Source organism: Ailuropoda melanoleuca, chromosome 4 (genome assembly GCF_002007445.2).
Source record: "Ailuropoda melanoleuca isolate Jingjing chromosome 4, ASM200744v2, whole genome shotgun sequence".
In the NCBI taxonomy this organism is placed as follows: domain Eukaryota; kingdom Metazoa; phylum Chordata; class Mammalia; order Carnivora; family Ursidae; genus Ailuropoda; species Ailuropoda melanoleuca.
In genome coordinates this window covers 10,102,640-10,122,374 of record NC_048221.1, presented here as the reverse complement: position 1 = coordinate 10,122,374, position 19,735 = coordinate 10,102,640, and the positions used below count along the sequence as shown (strand labels likewise).

Genomic DNA, 19,735 nt, shown 5'->3' with positions numbered 1-19,735 from the left:
CAAGATGCCCAAAGATGTGACAAACAGGGAACTGAAGATAAAAGGGAAAGGGGGGTATAGGAGAGCCACAAAGTGTCCCTCTGAGGAGGAAGGGGCTCTGTTGGGTACCCCGAGCAATCAACATTCATCTTTTCCTGCAGGTCCTTCTGTGGTGGGCCTTGTCTCAACTCCGGGGATGGGCAAGTTGCTGACCGAGGCCCCCTTGGTCCTGGAGTCTGAGAAGCAGGCAGTTCTGCATGGGAAACAGAAGGGCGTGCTGCAAGGAGTCCCCTCTGTCCTGCTCTCAGATGTCATCTCTGCCTTTATGAGCAACAGGGACACCCAGAACCTCAGCTCCCCTGTCACCTTCATCTTCCACCATGTGAGTGCTGGTGAGACGGGGCTGTGGGTGTGGAAGGAGCCGGGGTCCTGGGCACAGCCTTGCTGCCTAGCTCAGTCTTGAGGTTCTGGGGGGCTCCCCCATGGGTCCATCATTCACCAAAGAAAATCCTTTGCAAGCCAGCTTTGGATAAGCATTTCTGAGCCCCACAACCACCAGCTCCCACCTACACTCTGTTCCTACAGTCAGAGACCCCCGGGCCAATGCAAAAGGTGTTCTGCGTCTTCTGGGAGCACAGTCAGGATGGATATGGTCACTGGTCCACCACGGGCTGCAGGATGGTGGCCACCAGAGACACCAGCACCACCTGCCAGTGCACCCACCTCAGCAGCTTTGCCGTCCTCATGGCCCACTACGACGTGCAGGTGAGACCCTGAGAGGGGCTGCATTCCACACCTGTTGCTCTGTAACGTATTTCCCCACGTGTAGGGAATTTTGAAAAACACAAAATGTATGTCTTGTGCTTTCTTTGGGGCAGCAGTCGGGCATGGTGGGGCTGAATCGCTGTTCTGGGTCTTACAACCTGAAATCAGCCAGAGCTGCATTCTCGTCTGTGGCTCAAGTTCTCCTGTGTGCACCCTGGTTGCTGGCAGGGTTCAGTTCCTTGCAGTCATAGGGCTGGGGTTACACTTTCTAGCTAGCTGTGAGCTGGGGACCTTGCTCCGCTCCTAGGGGATGCCTGCTTTCCTTCTCTAGCAGCCCTCGCAGAGGTATCAGCATCTATGTCCAGAGGCCGGTGGGAGGAGCTCCCTCACCGCAAATGCTCTCAAACCTTGAACCATTTTTCTCCAAGAGCCTAGAGCTTTTAAGAGCTAACTTGATTAGGCCAGGCCCACCCACAATACACTCCCTCTCTTAAAGACATAGGATCTGAATTCCACCTGCAAAATCCCTTCACAGCAGCACCTAAAATGGCATTTATTTTTTTAAATAAAAATAAAATGGCACTTAACTGAAAATCCAGAAGAAAGTGTGTGTACACCTTCTGTTATTGACAAATTAGATTTCTGCTTATCACAGGGGCCTTCAGGACAGGAAGGCTATAGAAAGGAAGATTTGGTGATAGCAGAGGTCAAAGGGGCCAAGAAAGCCAGTGAGTGCAGGTGGGATAGGAACTATGTTTGCCTGCTCCCTTGGCCAGGTGAGCTGGTCACTTCCTCTGGATCAGCACATCAGACTTACCTAGGGGATTTGTAAAGTAAAATAAACCTTGTGAGTTCCTGGGCTCTGTCTTAAGTAAGGACTTTCTTATCCCTCAGTTCTTCCAAGATCTGAGTTAATCAGTTCAGATTTCCATAAAATTCTAGCAATTTTACCCACCTCCTTCTTTCCTGGTTTACAGCAAAAAAAATAAAATAAAATAAAATAAAAAATTTTTTAAATGGAAGCTTTTTAAATTACCCCAGAGCAGGAAAATGTGACTGTGATGTCCTGTTGCTTCTTTTTGCTGGGTCCCAGGAGGAGGATCCCTTGCTGGCTGCGATCACCTATGTGGGGGGGCCTCTCTCTGCTGTGCCTCCTCCTGGCAGCCCTCACCTTCCTGCTGTGCAAAGCCATCCAGAACACCAGCACCTCGCTCCACCTGCAGCTCTCAATCTGCCTCTTCCTGGCCCACCTGCTCTTCCTCACGGCCATCGACCGGACCGAGATCAAGGTACTGACACTGTCACAGAGGAGCCCCTGCCCTGTCCCAGGGTGCTCAGCTCATGGTGCTGCATTGATACCTTAATAAAATGTCCTTGGTTCCCAGGGAGGCTAGAGGGGTAAGTAGGCTATTTCACATTGACCAATGGACTAGAAGACAAACCCTCTCCGGACAACTGGACCATACGCATGAGAGTTCTCTCCAATGGCAAAGTATGGGACAGGTCCTGGGGCCACCGTCCTCCCCGACAGTCCCTCCTGGGGCACCTTTGTCCTCCCCCAGGTGCTGTGTGCCATCATCGCGGGTGCCTTGCACTACCTCTACCTGGCCTCCTTCACCTGGATGCTGCTGGAGGGTCTGAACCTCTTCCTCACTGCACGGAACCTGACGGTGGTCAACTACTCCAGCGCGAGCAGGGTCATGAAGAAGCTCATGTTCCCCGTGGGCTATGGAGCCCCGGCTATAATTGTGGCCATTTCTGCGGCATCCAGGCCTCACCTTTATGGAACACCCACCCGGTAAATGCAAATTCCCACTGTCCTTCTCTTCTCCGGCACAACCTTGGCCATCATAGATCCAACAGCTATTTAATTCCACCAGAACAGGATAGGCAGAGAAAAGGTCAGTGCCCACTCCAAAAACTTCCACCTGGTGGAAGATTGTATTCATTGAAGTAATTGATTTTAAGTCATTAAGATATAATTGTTTTAAATGTTAATTATAAAGTATGTTAATAATTGTCTATTCAAATAATACTGTGCATTGTTAATAACTATACACTAATATAATATTAATGATGTTTAATAATTACAAATTAATCTAGTTAAGATAAATGAGGTGACTTTTTAATCTTTTAGATTTAATTATTTTAAATACTAAGTTACTAGCTTATTAATTAATTAAATATTTTATTTAAATATAATTAAATATTCTATTAATAACTATATTATATTAATGGCTGTGGTACATACTATAAATAGCATCATATATATTGGTAAATATATATTAATATAGTATTCGTTACATTAATTGAGGGGACAGTTTGAAATCTTCCAGAAAGCAAAAACGAAATGAATAGATGGCATTGATTTGTGTAAACTCTTCTCCATCTTGATTTTAAAAGAAACAAAGGGTCATTTGGATGATGAAATAACTGTGACCACAGCTAAGATTTAGAAATCACTTCTGATGTTTAACCACTGTTCCAAATATTTTTCTTGTGTCAGCTCGAATCATCCCCCCAACAACCTGTGCAGTAGAAACTAGCATTGGGCCATATTACGGATGAGGAACTGAGGCACAAGGAGATAAACTAACATAGCCAAGGTCACACAGCTGGCTGGTGGCAGAGCTGGGGGTCACATTCAGTCTGGCACTCACACCATGCGCCTACCCTGATGACATCAGCAAGTCCTGACCAGCTGGCCTCCCTAGGGAGTTGACCTTAAAGATCAGCAAATTTTTTCCGTAAAGGGCCATATAATCAATATTTCCAGCTTTGATTATTACTCAGCTCTGTCCTCAGAGCTCAAAAACAGCTCCAGACAATTCGGGAGGGAATGAGTGTGTGTTCCAGTAAAACACTTTACAAGAGCAGATGGCAGCGGCCCCAGCCCACAGGCTGCAGCTTGCCTATGCCCACCTTCGAGGCTTCCCTTTGATGCTTCCTGGTGGTCTCATCTGACCCCCTCCCCAGACCTCAAACCTCCCACCTCACTTACAGCTCCCCTCCATGGGGATAAAGTCCAGCTCTGTCATTGCTCTCGGTGTGGACCTGAGATGCTTGACCTGTGAGTATGTGAGTACCTGCGTCTTCTTGAGGAATTAGTTACGTAATGCACATGAGCCTTAACGCTGGGGCAGGCTCACTGTTTTGTTTCATTTGGGTATTTTCACTCACTCTTGTTGGGTCCAAAATTTTCACCCATCTATACCCACTCATCACTCATACTTCAGCTTTAATACAATTCAGTTCTTTCAGGGAAACCCTTCTCAGCTATCCGGATCTCCTATACCCCAGACTAGGTTATGGATCCAGCTACATATCCTCATAGCTTCTCATACTTGATCATAAAATTCATCATCTTGATTTTGTCTATTGTCTAACTCTTGATCCTCCCATCTTGCTGATATCTCCCTGAGGACTGAGACCACTCTACCCTAATCCCAACTGGGTCTTTAGAGCCAAGTACAGATCCTGACACAGAGGAGGCACTCAATACTTATCCAAAACCCATAAATTAATTTCTTGATCAATACCTTTATTTTCTTTTTTAAAATTACATTTATTTCTGCCAGCGTATCTGGGTGCCAAGACATAGAAGAGGAATGTATGAAAGTATCCTTTTTTAAAGGTCTTTAAAAATCCTTTTTTAAAGACCACTTTATTAAAGTGTGATTGACATGTAAAATGCCACACGTAATTAATGTATACAGCCTGATGAGTTTGGGGCTAATACCTATGAAACCATTGCCACCATCAAAGGCATATACAAAGTTGTAGTTCTGCAAAATAAGTAAGTTCAGGAGATCTATACTACCTACTGCATATTGCTAACAATAGTGTATTCTATACTTAAAATTTACTAGGAGGGTATATTAAATGTTTTAACAAAAAAATGATAATAATGATGAAGAAGGTAGGAGGAAACATTACAAGGGGAGGGGCAAGTCTATTTATCAATCCTTTATCCATGAAGGCCCATATTTTCTTGAATCTCTTCCCATCTCTCTCTTAGATGCTGGCTCCACACAGACAAAGGATTCGTATGGACCTTCCTTGGCCCCGTCTGCACCATCTTCTCCGTGAGTAACACAAAAGCTTCTTCCCTGCCAGGTTAGGAGCTGGGTGAGTTAGGACGAAGATTTGTCAGATGTGGAGTGTAATTAATATACCTACGGGTTTCCTGCAGATCAATTTGGCTTTCTTCCTGATGACCTTCTGGATTGTGAAAAACAAGCTCTCCTCCATCAACAGAGATGTGTCCACCCTCCAGAACACAAGGTGAGGATGGGTCAGAGATACACACCATCCCCCATACCGAACATTATCCTCAAGCCTCCAAGGCTCTGGTGTCCCTTCACAGGGCTCCCGAGGGGACTGGAAGAGAGAGGTGCAGCCACCCTCCTTGGCCGCCCGCTCACATTCTGTGGTTTGCTGCTGACGCCCACGCCAAAAACATCCCATCCATGCACAACCCCAGCAACAAACTACTTCCGCTGCGGAGAAATTGACTTTGTTCCGATAAGCAGGGATTGCTGCCGTGGGGCCATGAAAAAGATCCTGAGAACATTCATATCCTTCTAACACACTCGGGAAATCCCATTAACAGTTTTTGGAACCAGCACACTCATCATACCCACGCCTTTGTGCATGCTCTGCCCTCTGCCTTCCCCCTTCTCTGGCACCTGGGGAACTCAGCTGCATCATCCACATGTCACACACCTAAGAGTCTGGGGACGTCCTCTGCTCTCCTCAACTTTGCACAGAGTCAATGGCCTCTCTTCTGGGCAAAGCATGTCCTGCCTCAGATCATGGAGAGAGTGAGGACAGGAACAGCCCTGGAAGGAACGAAGTACCTCATTTTGCAAGTGTTATCAGTGATCATCTGTTTTTGTCTTTCCACTAGACTTTACGGTCTGTAAAAACAGAAGTCTTGTCTGCACTGTTTTGAATGCCCTAGCCCCAGCCTAGAGCCAGGTGCACAGAACATTCTCAGTAATGTCAGTGGAACAAAATCGGGGATCTTCATGAAACATCATGATCTTTTTGAAACTCACATTCTGGAGGGTCACCGTTATCCTCAGTCCTAGTCAAAATGCCATCCTGGACCAAATAAGGTTTCTTTTTAGGGAATCATTGACAGTAAAGATCAAAGTTGATCGCATCTCAACAGAAGCATCCATGGAGAGGACATGAAACCAGCCCCGGTGGTGTTACTCTGGGTGCATCATGACCTCCTTTCTCCTCCCACGCAGGATGCTGACATTTAAAGCCACAGCTCAGCTGCTCATCTTGGGCTGCACGTGGTGTCTGGGCATCCTGCAGGTGGGTCCAGCTGCCCACGTCATGGCTTACCTCTTCACCATCGTCAACAGCCTGCAGGGCGTCTTCCTCTTCCTGGTGTACTGCCTCCTCAGCCAGCAGGTACCACTACCCAGCTCCCACCGGGCCTCCTCCCGTCCTCACTCCCCTCAGTGAGCTGACCCAAGCATGCTTTGCCTCTGCAGGTCCGGGAACAATACAAGAAATGGTTCAAAGGGGTCAGGAAAACCAAAGCCGAGTCTGAGAAGTACACTCTCTCAAGCGGGACCATGTCTGATGCCTCAAAACACAGTGAGGTAAGATTATGCAGTGTTCCCAGAGCACTTCACTAACCCATTCACTTGAGAAGTTCATGCCTACCTCAATGGCCAACCTGGGTATATAGCAGGTGAAGCTCTTGGATGGTTCACACTTAGTTTACCCCATGACACACCTCAAGGCCCTTCCCTGTCTTGAAAGGAAGTCTTCCAATAGTTTCACTCACTTTCTATGCTCACATTAACCCTTGCACATGACTGTCCTCTTTCCCCACAAGTGTAGAGCACCCACTTTTTGTGACATGGGTGCAACCCCTTTTTAATTGTACTTAGGGACAAGATACAAAATACTCATAAGCAGAGAAAGATTAGCAAGTAATCAGGAAGTAATGATCCGTAGTATTGACGAACAAACTGCAGAGCTTTTATCCCTAGTCACTCCCTGCCATCCCTGTATATGATGAGCAATAAATACGCGTATATAAAGTCATAAAAGTAAAGTGAAATAAGTATTAAGTCAGATAGGAGACTGTTCTTCAAAGTCTGCATTCATTCCTAGTATTTCCAAATACACAAACCCTGCAAAACCTCACTAGAGAATCACAGAGGGCAGAGGAGAGATCCTGGCGATGTGAATTGTAGCAAGCATTTGTATGTTCAAAACCTTTTCTCTTTGGTAGGGGAAGAAAGGGATAAAGAAAGGGGGGGTAATCAGAAGGGGGGATGAAGCATGAGAGACTATGGACTATGAGAAACAAACTGAGGGCTTCGGAGGGGAGGGGGATGGGGGAATGGGATAGACTGGTGATGGGTAGTAAGGAGGGCACTTATTGCATGGTGCACTGGGTGTTATACGCAAGTAATGAATCATCGAACTTTACATCAGAAACCAGGGATGTACTGTATGGTGACTAACAGAATATAATAAAAAAAACATTAAAAAAAAAGAAAGTTAAAAAAAAAAAAACCTTTTCTCTTCTTAGACTTCTTTTGACGGTATTGTGTAGTTTTCTGTGTAGACATCTTGCACCTTCTAACACGATGTCATGTTTACACCTTCCTTCTTAGGAGAGTTATAATGAACAGCTGAACATGACGAACTTGTCTCTTAGGAAATGAAGAAAACACTGGCTTCCATCCTTTGGGCAAAAAGTATAAAAAATGCTTTTTTGTGTTTATTACAAATAACTCTTCTTGGCACTGCTGTGGGAGAGAGTGAGCAGTAAACGTTTACATTCAGCTGCTGGAGACTTTTGGTTTTCTGGTGCATGCAGCATGCTTATCTCACTGCCAGTATTAGCCGGAGCTACAACCCAATACCCTAGTAGAAGCCTCTTCTATAAAAATTCTCCCTCAGGTTGATGATATATAGCAAAGAAAACCAGCCACAAAGGACCTTCCTAAAATAGCATGAGAGAGGAAATTAATATTCCCATACCTGCATATAGTATAAACCACTAATCCCAGTTGCTCAAGACTTTGCTGGTTTTAGTACTGAAAGTATTACATCCCAAAAAACACTTTGGTTACAGGCAAAGTAGACCAGTTGGTCTCCATACATATACACATGCCTGAACTTCTTCACTCTCCATTTCTAAAGACTTACTAATTTATTCATTCCAGAAATATGTGCTGGACAGAGATCAAGAAGATCCAGTTCCTGGTTTCACAGAATTTAAATGTGGGGGGAAGTTTCATCAGAGTAAAATCAGAGCTGTGGGACTACAGTCTGCATCTTCACATTTTATCAATTCAGTTGTGGGAAAAGGTGTGTATGGCTACTGCACACTTTGTGAGATGTATTTATAGATAACATATTCTTTCACCCTCATCATGCAATCTAAGCAAGATCTAAATCCAGAGCAGTTGCACCTACAAGGAACTCCCTGAGGGTTCCCTCTGACCAATTCTATATCAATTTGCACATCAAGGAAAATGACTGTACATGATTATAATGTTTCAAATAAGCATACCCATGAGTCCATACTGATACTTTAAAAGATCATCTAAAAGATGCAGAAAATACAACAGAACTAGAAGAGCGTGATTCTTTCAATATCCCATAAATGGCCACTAAAGGCATTGAGTGAAAGGCTTTGGAGAACAGGCTGGGACCACAGTGCCAAAGAATCACCTCACAGACTACCGATTAATTACAAGGGACAAAGTGTACATTTGCAACATGGAGATCTGACAGCCACCACCTGAAACTAACAATGAAGTTTAATATCATCAGTGGCGGGGAAACTGACTTGATGTATCTCCTGATATGTCACGAAGTTACGACAACCCATTTTTATTAAATAAAGAATTATCAACAAATCAGTCTAACTGAAATCTAATCCAACGTTTAGGTTGTGGGTTGGCAAAGCATGGCATGCAGGCCAAATCCAGGGAGCTGCCTGTTTTTGTTAATAAAGTTTTATTGGAACACAGCCACACCGATTCATCGGTGTGTTGTCTATGGTTGCTTTCATGCTACAATGTCAGAGTTGAGTTGTGATAGAGGCTGTAAGGCCACAAAGCCGAAAATATTTGCTACCTGGCCCTTTATAGGAGAAGCTTGCTGGTATCCGTCCTTTTAGACTTAACTTTCAATATACAGGAAATACAGAGGACAAAATAATTTAAATGACATCATGAAGAAAGCATCAGGCAAATCCTGAACATGGGCATTCAACAAGACATTTGGCCTGGCCTCTTCTAAAATCAATATCATTTTTAAAAGTGGCTACAGGCTGCTCTAAATTAAAAGAAATGAAAGTGACATTACAAACAAAGTCAGTGTCAATTTTAGTGGGATTCTGGTTCAGATACACAGCTATCCATGACATTTTCAAGGCAATTAGGATAATTTGAATATGTATCAGACATTGAAAGTTATTATGAAATTTTTGTGAATTTTCTTGGATATAATGATAGTATTGTGGTTATATAGAGAACATTCCTTGAATTCCCAAATATTTGTTGATGAAGTGTCATGATGTCTACCACTGGTTACTGTCTGTTTTAACAAGAAAATCTATCCATGTGTGGAAATAAATTGAGAAAGGTGTTTTAATGTGACACTATGATAACAATTGTTGACTCTTTGGGGCTCCTGGGTGGCTCAGTCATTAAGCATCTGCCTTTGGCTCAGGGCGTGATCCCAGAGTCCTGGGATCGAGCCCACATCAGGCTCCTCTGCTGGAAGCCTGCTTCTTCCTCTCCCACTCCCCCTGCTTGTGTTCCCTCTCTCACTAGCTGTCTCTCTCTCTGTCAAATAAATAAATAAAATCTTTAAAAAAAAAATTGTTGACTCTTAATGGAGAGTATATGAGTGTTTATTGTGTCATTTTTCCAAATTCTATGTTTAAAATGGTAAATAAAAGGTGTCAGAAAATCAAACAAATATATTAATTAGTTATTAATTCATTAAAGTTATACACCCTCATAAATTCCTAGAGGTCCAGATAAAATGCTTTTTCCTTCTGCACAAAACTAACTTTGTGAATGGATCTTTTTTTTAAGATTTTATTTGAGAATGAGAGAAAGCACACCAGTGGGGGAGGGAGGAGCAGAGGGACATGGACAAGCAGACTCTGCACTGAGCTCAGAGCCCTATTCAGGGCTTGATACCACAACCCCTGAAATCATGACCTGAACTGAAATCAAGAGTCGGCCACTTAACCAACTGAGTCACCCAGGTCCCCCATGAATGGATCTTTTCTAAAACTACGAATTTGCATGACTAATGGTGATGGATTTAAAATCAAAAATTAAAAATAAAACAACGTTATTAAAAAATAAGAAAATAGAGGGAATCTCCACTTCTGCCTTGAAAATAAAAAATGTAAACAAGCATTGCCTTCAACGNTGAAATCAAGAGTCGGCCACTTAACCAACTGAGTCACCCAGGTCCCCCATGAATGGATCTTTTCTAAAACTATGAATTTGCATGACTAAATGGTGATGGATTTAAAATCAAAAATTAAAAATAAAATGTTATTAAAAAATAAGAAAATAGAGGGAATCTCCACTTCTGTCTTGAAAATAAAAAATGTAAACAAGCAGGCCTTCAACCTAACAATAAGAAAAAATACATAAACTATGAAATCATTCATTTTCTTGAAACTTTAAGAGAGGTAAGGACAACAAAGTAGCCTGAAGTCTAAGGAAAGACAGATCATCCACAGAGAGACAGCACTAGCTGTCCTATGGCAAAGAACAAAAAGAAGTGATCAGNTTAAGAGAGGTAAGGACAACAAAGTAGCCTGAAGTCTAAGGAAAGACAGATCATCCACAGAGAGACAGCACTGGCTGTCCTATGGCAAAGGACAAAAAGAAGTGATCGGGGGGTGCCTGGGTGGCACAGCGGTTAAGCGTCTGCCTTCGGCTCAGGGCGTGATCCCGGCATTGTGGGATCGAGCCCCACATCAGGCTCCTCTGCTATGAGCCTGCTTCTTCCTCTCCCACTCCCCCTGCTTGTGTTCCCTCTCTCGCTGGCTGTCTCTGTCTCTGTCAAATAAATAAATAAAATCTTTAAAAAAAAAAAAGTGATCGGGGTGCCATAGAAATGCCACATTTCTGAGAACCTACATTTCTGAATGAATTGCCCAGGCCCAAGTGTGGACAGTCATGAGAGTATAGAAACTCTTGAGGGAGTGACAAGAATGGGGAGAGACCTCTTAGATACAGCCACACAGGGAAGGTCTACGGCTGAAGGTGGAGCAATGAGAAAAAAAAAACTTCTGGCAAAACAGCCCCCACAGAAAGCACAAGATAACAAGCTAACACCAGAATAAATTGAAGCCCAGAGTGCAAGGCCTCCTGCTTAGACTCAAGCTCTCTCAAAAAGAGCCTAGCAGAAGAACAGGTGTGCCTATTTCCAGTAATAAATAGCCTATTATTTATGTCTGCTTTTCTACGCACGCTGTCTAGATTCAAATCAAAAGTTATTAAACACAAGCAAAAATAAGTAAAACAACCCATGCAGAAGTCGATAGAACCAGACTTAAAGAAAAGTAGCAGAGGGGGAGTTTTGAATAACCCTCCTTCACATTTCAAAGGTTCTAGTGCAGTCGTTCTCACCTGGGGACAGTTTTGCTCCAGGGAACATTTGTCAATTTCTGGAGATATCTTTGGTTTCACGGCTGGAGGAGTACATACTGGCATTTACCGAGTGAAGGAAAGAGATTCTGCTCACCATTGTGTAATGCACAGGATGGCCCTAGACACAAAGAATTATCCAGCCCTCACCCCCCACCCCACTCCAGTGTCAATAATGCTGAGCTTGAGAAACTGCTGGAACTCCCTTCCATTATATAGTTGCTAAAAACAGGTGTTTTCTGATTCTCCATTAGGAAACAGGAAAATTTCTACAGCAACATATAAGGTGTAAAGAGAAAGTAGCTATTAACAGGAAATTTCATATTCTCTTCTGTTACCCCCAAAGTTGAGATATCCTGTTCTACTGGGAAAATATACTGGGACAGTATTACGAATGCACAGGAAATTTCAAAGAAAATACATACAGGCCACAATTTAAAATTTCATCAATATCATTGAGCACTACATCAAAAACTAATGATGTACGATATGTTTTCTAATTGAATTTAAATTTTAAAAAAAGAAAAAAAAGTTTAAAAAGCGAAAAAAAAAGAAAAAAACTTCATAAATAACATCCTTTAAACCAAAAGCCAAAGGCCTTGGGGGGAAAAAGGTAAGCTTTAGTACTTAAATAATAGTTTCAGGATGATAAAAGGCAACATTACCAAAGCCTAAAGACAAGATAAAATATTTTCAATGTTCACACAAGACTAATATCTATCATGTACAGAGAATTTCTAAAATTCAATAATAAAAAGGTTCACAAAACATTGGAAAATGTATAGGTAATTAACAGAAAAAGAAAAACTATTTGCTAATAAATACATAGTAATCAACGGTATTGAAATTAATAGAAGCTAATATTGTCATGCATTAGATTGAAAAAAAACCTCAAAATTGGACAGCATTCAATATGGGTTAGACTAGGATGAAATGGATATTCCCTTATGATATGAGGGTTAATTGATATAAGCACTTTATTCAGCGATCTGTTATTAAGAATGAAAATTTAAGATGCACGTACCCACATACCCACATGCCCAGCAATCCCACTTCTTTTGAGCTACCTCAGAGAAACATTATGCTTATAAGAAGATATTTACAAGAAAATCTTTTGAATTACATTTGCAAGAGTGAAAACTATGCAAACAATTAAATGTGCAATGCCAAGAGTGAACCCTAATGTAAACTATGGGCTTTGTGTGATTATGATGTGTCAGTGTTGGTACATCAATTGTAACAAATGCACCCCTCTGGTGAGTGATGTACATTAATGGAGAGGGGGAGTAGACGTGTGTGGGGACAAACACTATGGGGGGACATCACCGCTTCCACTTGTTAATGTTGCTGTGTACCTAAAATTGCTCTTTAAAAAATTAGTCTTTAAAAAAAAATAGAGCAATTTCACTGAGGCCCAGATCTCCTGTGGCTTCCCACTTGTTTCCCTTTCCCCTAAGGCACCCTTGTAAGTACTACTCTGACATGGGTATCCTTACATTGGTTCCGAGACCACCAGTGGGCTGGGAGAATCCATCTGCAACTGGGAACATGTCCTGACTCAGCTGCTTGCTAACTGTGTGACTGCAGACCAATTAGTTCATGTCCTTAAGTCTCAATTTCTTCATCCCTAAAATGGGTATAAAAAGATGTGTGAAATAATCTATATGGGTCATCTAATAGTATATTATCTCTTAGGAGTCCGGCAACATGCTATGTGCTTAGCACAGGATATCCAATGCGGAGGCAAAAAAGACATAGTTCTTCGTCCTGTAGAACTAAGAATCTGGTGAAGAGATATCTGTGAGTTACTTATTGCACAAATTAATGGACTGCAGCACAAATTAAGGCAAGCGCTACAAATAAAATGAACACCCTAAAAATTTCATTCCAAATATAATACTTGCGATATTGATTGAGATATATAGATTTTTTTTCAATTTTTTTAAACTCTGACCTATTTCAATGCATATGAGGAGAAAAATGTACGATTGCTTAGGATGATGGTAAGTAAAAAAAATAAAGAGTCAAGATAAAGATGAATGTAGGTGACACTGGACACCACATAGAGCAAAAATCATGGTGGTGTCAGAGGAGTGTCTGAAGTTGGAGAAGATTGACTTAACTCAAAGCATTTCCCATTCCCAGTGGTTAGTTCTCAGTGAGTGGTGGTTGTCATTAGTGGGGGCCCCCAGACCCACTCCAAATCATGCTCTTTGCCTGCAGAACAACATGGAGGAGGTAAAAAATTACCCACCTGAGTGTGGATGACAGTCAAAGAATGAGAGATGGAGACAGAGAGAAATGCACATCGAGTCAACCATTACTTTTTCGGTGTGGGATTCCTAACATTTTGTTTAGCTCCATGCTTTTCAGAACTTTCCAAACATTCTGCATTTTTCCTGCATTCCTTTTGAAATTGGAAAACCATCCTACCTTTTCTCTGAATAGGAAGTCAACGCTGTATTTATAATCCAAACAATAGCTGCTTGAAGGCATTATATGGCACGTCTGCCCATGGACGGGGGCGGGCAGAGAAGAGAGGTGTGGGCACAGCTGCTCCCTTCTCTTCTCTTTTCTTGGAGAAACTCCTAAGACAGGTCTCTTCACCTGGCTCCCCCAGGTTCTCCCCTCTCCTCACTACTTCTCAGTCCTTTTCTCCACCATCCTTCCCACCCTGTCCTGCAGCCATCACTGTATTCTCTAACCTCTATCTCTCTAGTCCTTCCTAAGTCTGCAACCCCCCCACCCCATCCAAACCATTGCCCTTACTCTCATCATCCCCTTTTCTCTCCCATTCCAATCTCCCTAGTCCAGAAACCTCTACCAAGTCTAGAATCACCCTGCCCCTGGTGCCAAAGAGCACTGAGAACATTCCGATTCCATTCAAACACCCATCTCCTATTTCCTTCCCTGATCTCACATATCTGCCCAAACCTGCCCATTCTTTCCATGCTCTCCCATATTCCCATTTCAGTAGCAGCCTCTCAGCCCCTCAGCTGGGTCTCTGAACCTATCAGGTATCCAACCACCTCAAGCCTTCTTGTTTTTAATAAATACTGTGTTCTATATTAAAGTTGCTCTAATTTCCCCCAAAATTTTCACTCCTCATTCTTCCAGGGCTCTTCTTTTACAAATACACACCCCAGTTTCTCCTTGTGCTCCCCTCCACTCACCCTTCTTGTATTTAATGGTTCCAGCCACCTGAGAACCATAGGACTTCGGTCCATCCAGGTTGCCAAGATCAATAACCCCCAGAGTACCCCGTGTGCTCCCAATCCCACAGCTCTCCTCATTTTTCCTCAAGCTCCCAGACCTCCCCATTTTATCACTCCCTCCCCTCCCATTCCTCCAGTTGCTATACCACCTCAGACCTAATCAGCCCACCATCCTGAATCCCCACAAGCCCTCTGCGTGGCTCCACTCCTGCACCCTCCTGCATCCTCCACCCTCCATTCCTGCATGGACCCTCTACCTCTCTGTCTCTCCTAGTCTCTCCCATCCATCCTCTTTCCCCTCTCTGTGATGGCATTTACCCCTGATGCAGTATGGCTCCAAATCCCTGTTGCTTCCACTTTCTCCCCAGCCCCTTCCAAAAGCTTATTGTAACATACTTCTGGTGTCCAGATTCTATGTTCTCTACAAAGGTGCTAAATCCTGAATGAGTTCCTGTGTACTCATCCATACAATGGCTGTCAGGTCCAGGAAAGGGGGCAACTGGTGATGGAAGCTCCTCACCACTGCCCCTCAAAGCAGAGACCTAAAGGGATAGATCTCTTCAACCTCCTCTCTTAGCCCCTCTCTACCACCTGCTCTTTGATGGGTGTGGTATTGTGCTGGAGCTCTGGTGTGAGAAGTGGAATCCCACTTCAGAGCCTTGCCTTGTGGTGGTTTCTAACTTGATGACAGAATTCTGGAGAAAGGAGCTAGAAAAGACCCGTGTCCAGTTGCCCTGGTTAACCCTTGTCTTTCATTTTCCTACTAGAACTTAATATTTATTTTCTCACTTAACATTCAAAACTGTCTATGGATAGGGAAAATTAATAAGTATTAAATTGCAAAATGATAATATCAAATAGTAGGTAATCTTTATAATTAAAAATGAAAAATAAATATGATTATTTCAGATCCAGTAAGTGACCTGTGCTAGTTAAATCCTTGTCTAAGCATTATAAAAATTTAAAAGCTGTAATTTACACAAATTACCTTATTTATACCTTAAAATGAATATTTGAAGTAGAATGGTACCACTTTAAATATGAGCAAATGGAAGCTCAGAAAGTTTAAGTTATATATTGTGAGTGACGTCTGGGTTATTTAATTCCAATATCTAATCCTATCATCACTCTGCTATTCTCCTTCCCATTTGCAAATCTAATATATGTTGATCATTTATAACACACCAGTAACTATGCTGTGCTTTTTACATATCTTAACTCTTAAAAATTCTCTTTGATTTACAGGTGAAAAACAGGTTCCATGAGGTATGAGATTGCCCATTTCATGTTAAAAAATCTTGATTTAAATCCTGGTCAGAAATGAAACTTTGTGCTTTTAACCATGATTCTACAACATTTATATATTTGTGAATAAAAATTTACCAAATGCAAAAAAAACCCTGACTCATAACAAAATAAATATAGTCATTCCTATTACAGATAAGTAGACTAAATTTGGTAGACTTTAAAATTGAAGATATGGGGACAAATTCTAAGATCTGCCTCCCAAACCATAATCTAGGGATGCAGCCATCAGTTGACACTAGTGCTCCTTCCCATCTGCCCTCCCCAACCAAGGTTTGTTCCACATCTGCCATGTCCCCACAGACACAGGGTCCCCTAGACCACAGTAGCTACTATACTGGATGTTCCCTTACTTCTGATTTCCCACCTTACAGATTGTCGTGGGCTAAATGTTTGTGCACCGCTAACCAATACATATGTTGAATCCCTAACCCCCTCCCCACATGATGGTATTTGGTGATGGGGTCTGTGGTCGATAATTAGAATTAGATGAGAGTGGAGCCCTCATGATGAGATTAGTGCCCTTGTAAGAAGAGACACCTGAGAGTTTGCCTTTTTTTCACTTTATACTTGAGAGGGGAGAGAAGGCCATGGGAGCACGCAGTGAGAAGGTGGTCAGGAAGAATGCTCTCACCAAAAACTGAACTCTGTCAAACCTAGATCATGGACTTCCCAGCCTCCAGAATTGGGAGAAACTTAATTATCTCTTGTTTCAGGCCCCCAGTCTATGGTATTTTATTATGGAAGTCTAAGCTAATACACAGGTCCTCGGGATTCCCAGACATGGATATTGTGTCTGCCTTATTCATTTTCATTTCTTTCAATTTAGCACCATGCCATAAAGAGTAAGCACTCATCAAATATTTGAAAAGTGCTGAATAAATTGATATAGTATGAAGAGCTCCCTGGAACATTCTAGGAGGCAAATTACACCCAATGGGCCAAATCTGGCTCACCACCTGGTTTTGTACAGCCCACAAGGTAAGAATTGTCTTTACATTTTTAAACAGGTGAAAAAACCAAAAGAAGAATGATATTTCATTTCATGTGAACATCATATGAAATTCAAATTCAGTATCCAAAAATAAAGTTTTATTAAAACACAGTCATGATCATTCATTTGTGAGTGTCTATAGCAGTTTTCATGCTACAATGGCAGAGTTGAATTGTTGCGATAGATTCTAGCCATGATGGTTAATTTCACGTGTGTCAATTTGACTGGGCCACAGGATGCCTGATAGCTGGTTAAACAGGAATTCTGGGTGCATCTTTAAGGGTGTTTCCAGGAGAGATTAGCATGTGAGTTGGACTGGGTTAAAGAGAAGGCCCTTTCCAAGGTGGATGGGCATCATCCAGTCCCTTGAGGGTCTAATAAAATAAAAATTGGAGGAAGATTAAATTAACCCAGCCTGATGGTTTGACTGGGACATCCATCTTCTTACCCTCAACACACACAGTTCTCAGGCCTTCAGACCCGAAATGAGTTCTACACCATCAGCTCTTTGGATTTCAGGCCTTCAGACTACACAGCTGTCTTTCCTGGGTCTCCACCCTTCAAACAGTAGACTGTGGGACTTAGCTCCATAATCATGTGCACCAACACCTCATTATAAATTGCTTCATAAAAACGTGTGTGGGTGTGTGTGTGTGTGTGTCCTTTTGGTTCTAATTTTCTGGACAACCGTGACTAATATACTGGCCCACAAAGCCTAAAACATACTTATCATGATTTGAGTTTTCAAATTATCTGTATCATCAGGTGAGGAAGAAATAAGATGGTGTCTGTGAAATGGATTATACTTCAATTGTTCAGCTATAGAGATATAATTTATAGGAATTTTTCAACCTCCGAGTCAACTCTAGCTGCAAAAATCACTTTATTCCCCCCCTTAAATCTCCATGAAGACAAAACCTGTGTCTCTCTTGATCTCTGCCTTAGAACTAGTGAGAAATCAATATCTCTGAATGAATGAATAATTAAACCTACAGAAAACAGAACAAAGAAATTACAAAATCCAGACTGGTGTGAACATTTCCATTCTTGTGGATGTTGCTGGTAGGAAGATCCATTGAGTTGGGTTTTCCTGCTCATAGAGGTTCAGCATCTGGAAGAGACTTTGTAGGAAGGAGAGGCTTCAGAAAAAGATGTAACCCACAGTGACCAAGAAATTGGGCCACATCTGGCCCTTTATATGTTGCAAGTTTTCTGAGCACACTGAAGGACACAGAAAAATTCCAGATTCTGCACATCTTGAGTGTCAAACGTGATTGACTTCTTTCACATTGTTGACATGGTGAATTTCTTGAAACACACACAACAAAGTCTTGTTTACCCTCTCAATGGCTCAGAGAATAACAGTTCCAATTTTCCATGGTATAAAAGGACATAGTTAAAATGTCTATGCTACTCAGTCCATACTACCCAGAGCAATCTACACTTTCAATGCTATCCCGATCAAAATACCAATGACATTTTTCAAAGAACTGGAACAAACAGCCCTTCAATTTGTGTGGAACCAGAAAAGGCCACGAATCGCCAAAGAATTGTTGAAAAGGAAAAACAAAGCTGGGGGCATCATGTTGCCAAATTTCAAGCTGTACTACAAAGCTGTGATCACAAAGACAGCATGGTACTGGCACAAAAACAGACACATAGACCAATGGAACAGAATAGAGAATCCAGAAATGGACCCTCGGCTCTTTGGGCAACTAATCTTTGACAAAACAGGAAAAAACATCCAGTGGAAGAAAGACAGTTCTTCAATAAATGGTGCTGGGGAAATTGGACAGTTACATGCAAAAAGAATGAAACTTGACCACTCTCTCACACCATACACAAAAATCAACTCCAAATGGATGAAAGACCTCGATGTGAGACAGGAGTCCATCAAAATCCTAGAGAAGAACATAGGCTGCAACCTCTTTGATATCAGCCACAGCAACCTTTTTCATGACATATCTCCAAAGGCAAGACAAACAAAAGAGAAAATGAACTTGTGGGACTTCATCAAGATAAAAAGCTTCTGCACAGCCAANATCAGGATAAAAAGCTTCTGCACAGCCAAGGAAACAGTCAAAAAAGCTAAGAGGCAGCCCACGGAATGGGAGAATACATTTGCAAATGACATAACAGATAAAAGACTGGTATCCAAGATCTACAAAGAACTACTCAAACTCAATACACAGGAATCAAATAATCAAATCAAAAAAATGGGCAGGGGCGCCTGGGTGGCACAGCGGTTAAGCATCTGCCTTCAGCTCAGGGCGTGATCCCGGCGTTATGGGATCAAGCCCCACATCAGGCTCCTCCGCTATGAGCCTGATTCTTCCTCTCCCACTCCCCCTGCTTGTGTTCCCTCTCTAACTGGCTGTCTCTATCTCTGTCGAATAAATAAATAAAATCTTTAAAAAAAATGGGCAGAAGAAGTAATGAATCATGGAACTTTACATCAAAAACTAGGGATGTACTGTATGGTGACTAACATAATATAATAAAAAAAATATTATTAAAAAAATGGGCAGAAGATATGAACAGACACTTTTCCAATGAAGACATACAAATGGCTAACAGACACATGAAAAAATGTTCAAAATCATTAGCCATCAGGGAAATTCAAATCAAAACCACACTAAGATACCACCGTATGCCAGTTAGAATGGCAAAAATTGACAAGGTTGGAAACAACAAATGTTGAGAGGATGTGGAGAAAGGAGAACCCTCTTACACTGTTGGTGGGAATGCAAGTTGGTACAGCCACTCTGGAAAACAGTGTGGAGTTCCCTTAAAAAGTTAAAAATTGA

The 19,735-nt window shown here is 42.2% G+C and overlaps 1 protein-coding gene and 1 pseudogene across 1 annotated transcript in view; one reads left to right on the top strand and one right to left on the bottom strand.

Moving 5' to 3' along the window:
* Window positions 1-9,543, top strand: part of LOC100484227 — a 30,424-nt pseudogene extending 20,881 nt beyond the window's left edge.
* A 7,465-nt stretch (window positions 9,544-17,008) lies between these two features.
* The window catches only part of LOC117801864 (adhesion G protein-coupled receptor E2-like), a 5,700-nt gene continuing 2,973 nt past the window's right edge, over window positions 17,009-19,735 (bottom strand). The window contains exon 5 of the mRNA XM_034657921.1: window positions 17,009-18,049. Coding sequence (XP_034513812.1) covers window positions 18,023-18,049 — 27 coding nt within the window. The 3' untranslated portion in view covers window positions 17,009-18,022. The remainder of the gene's footprint in view (window positions 18,050-19,735) is intronic.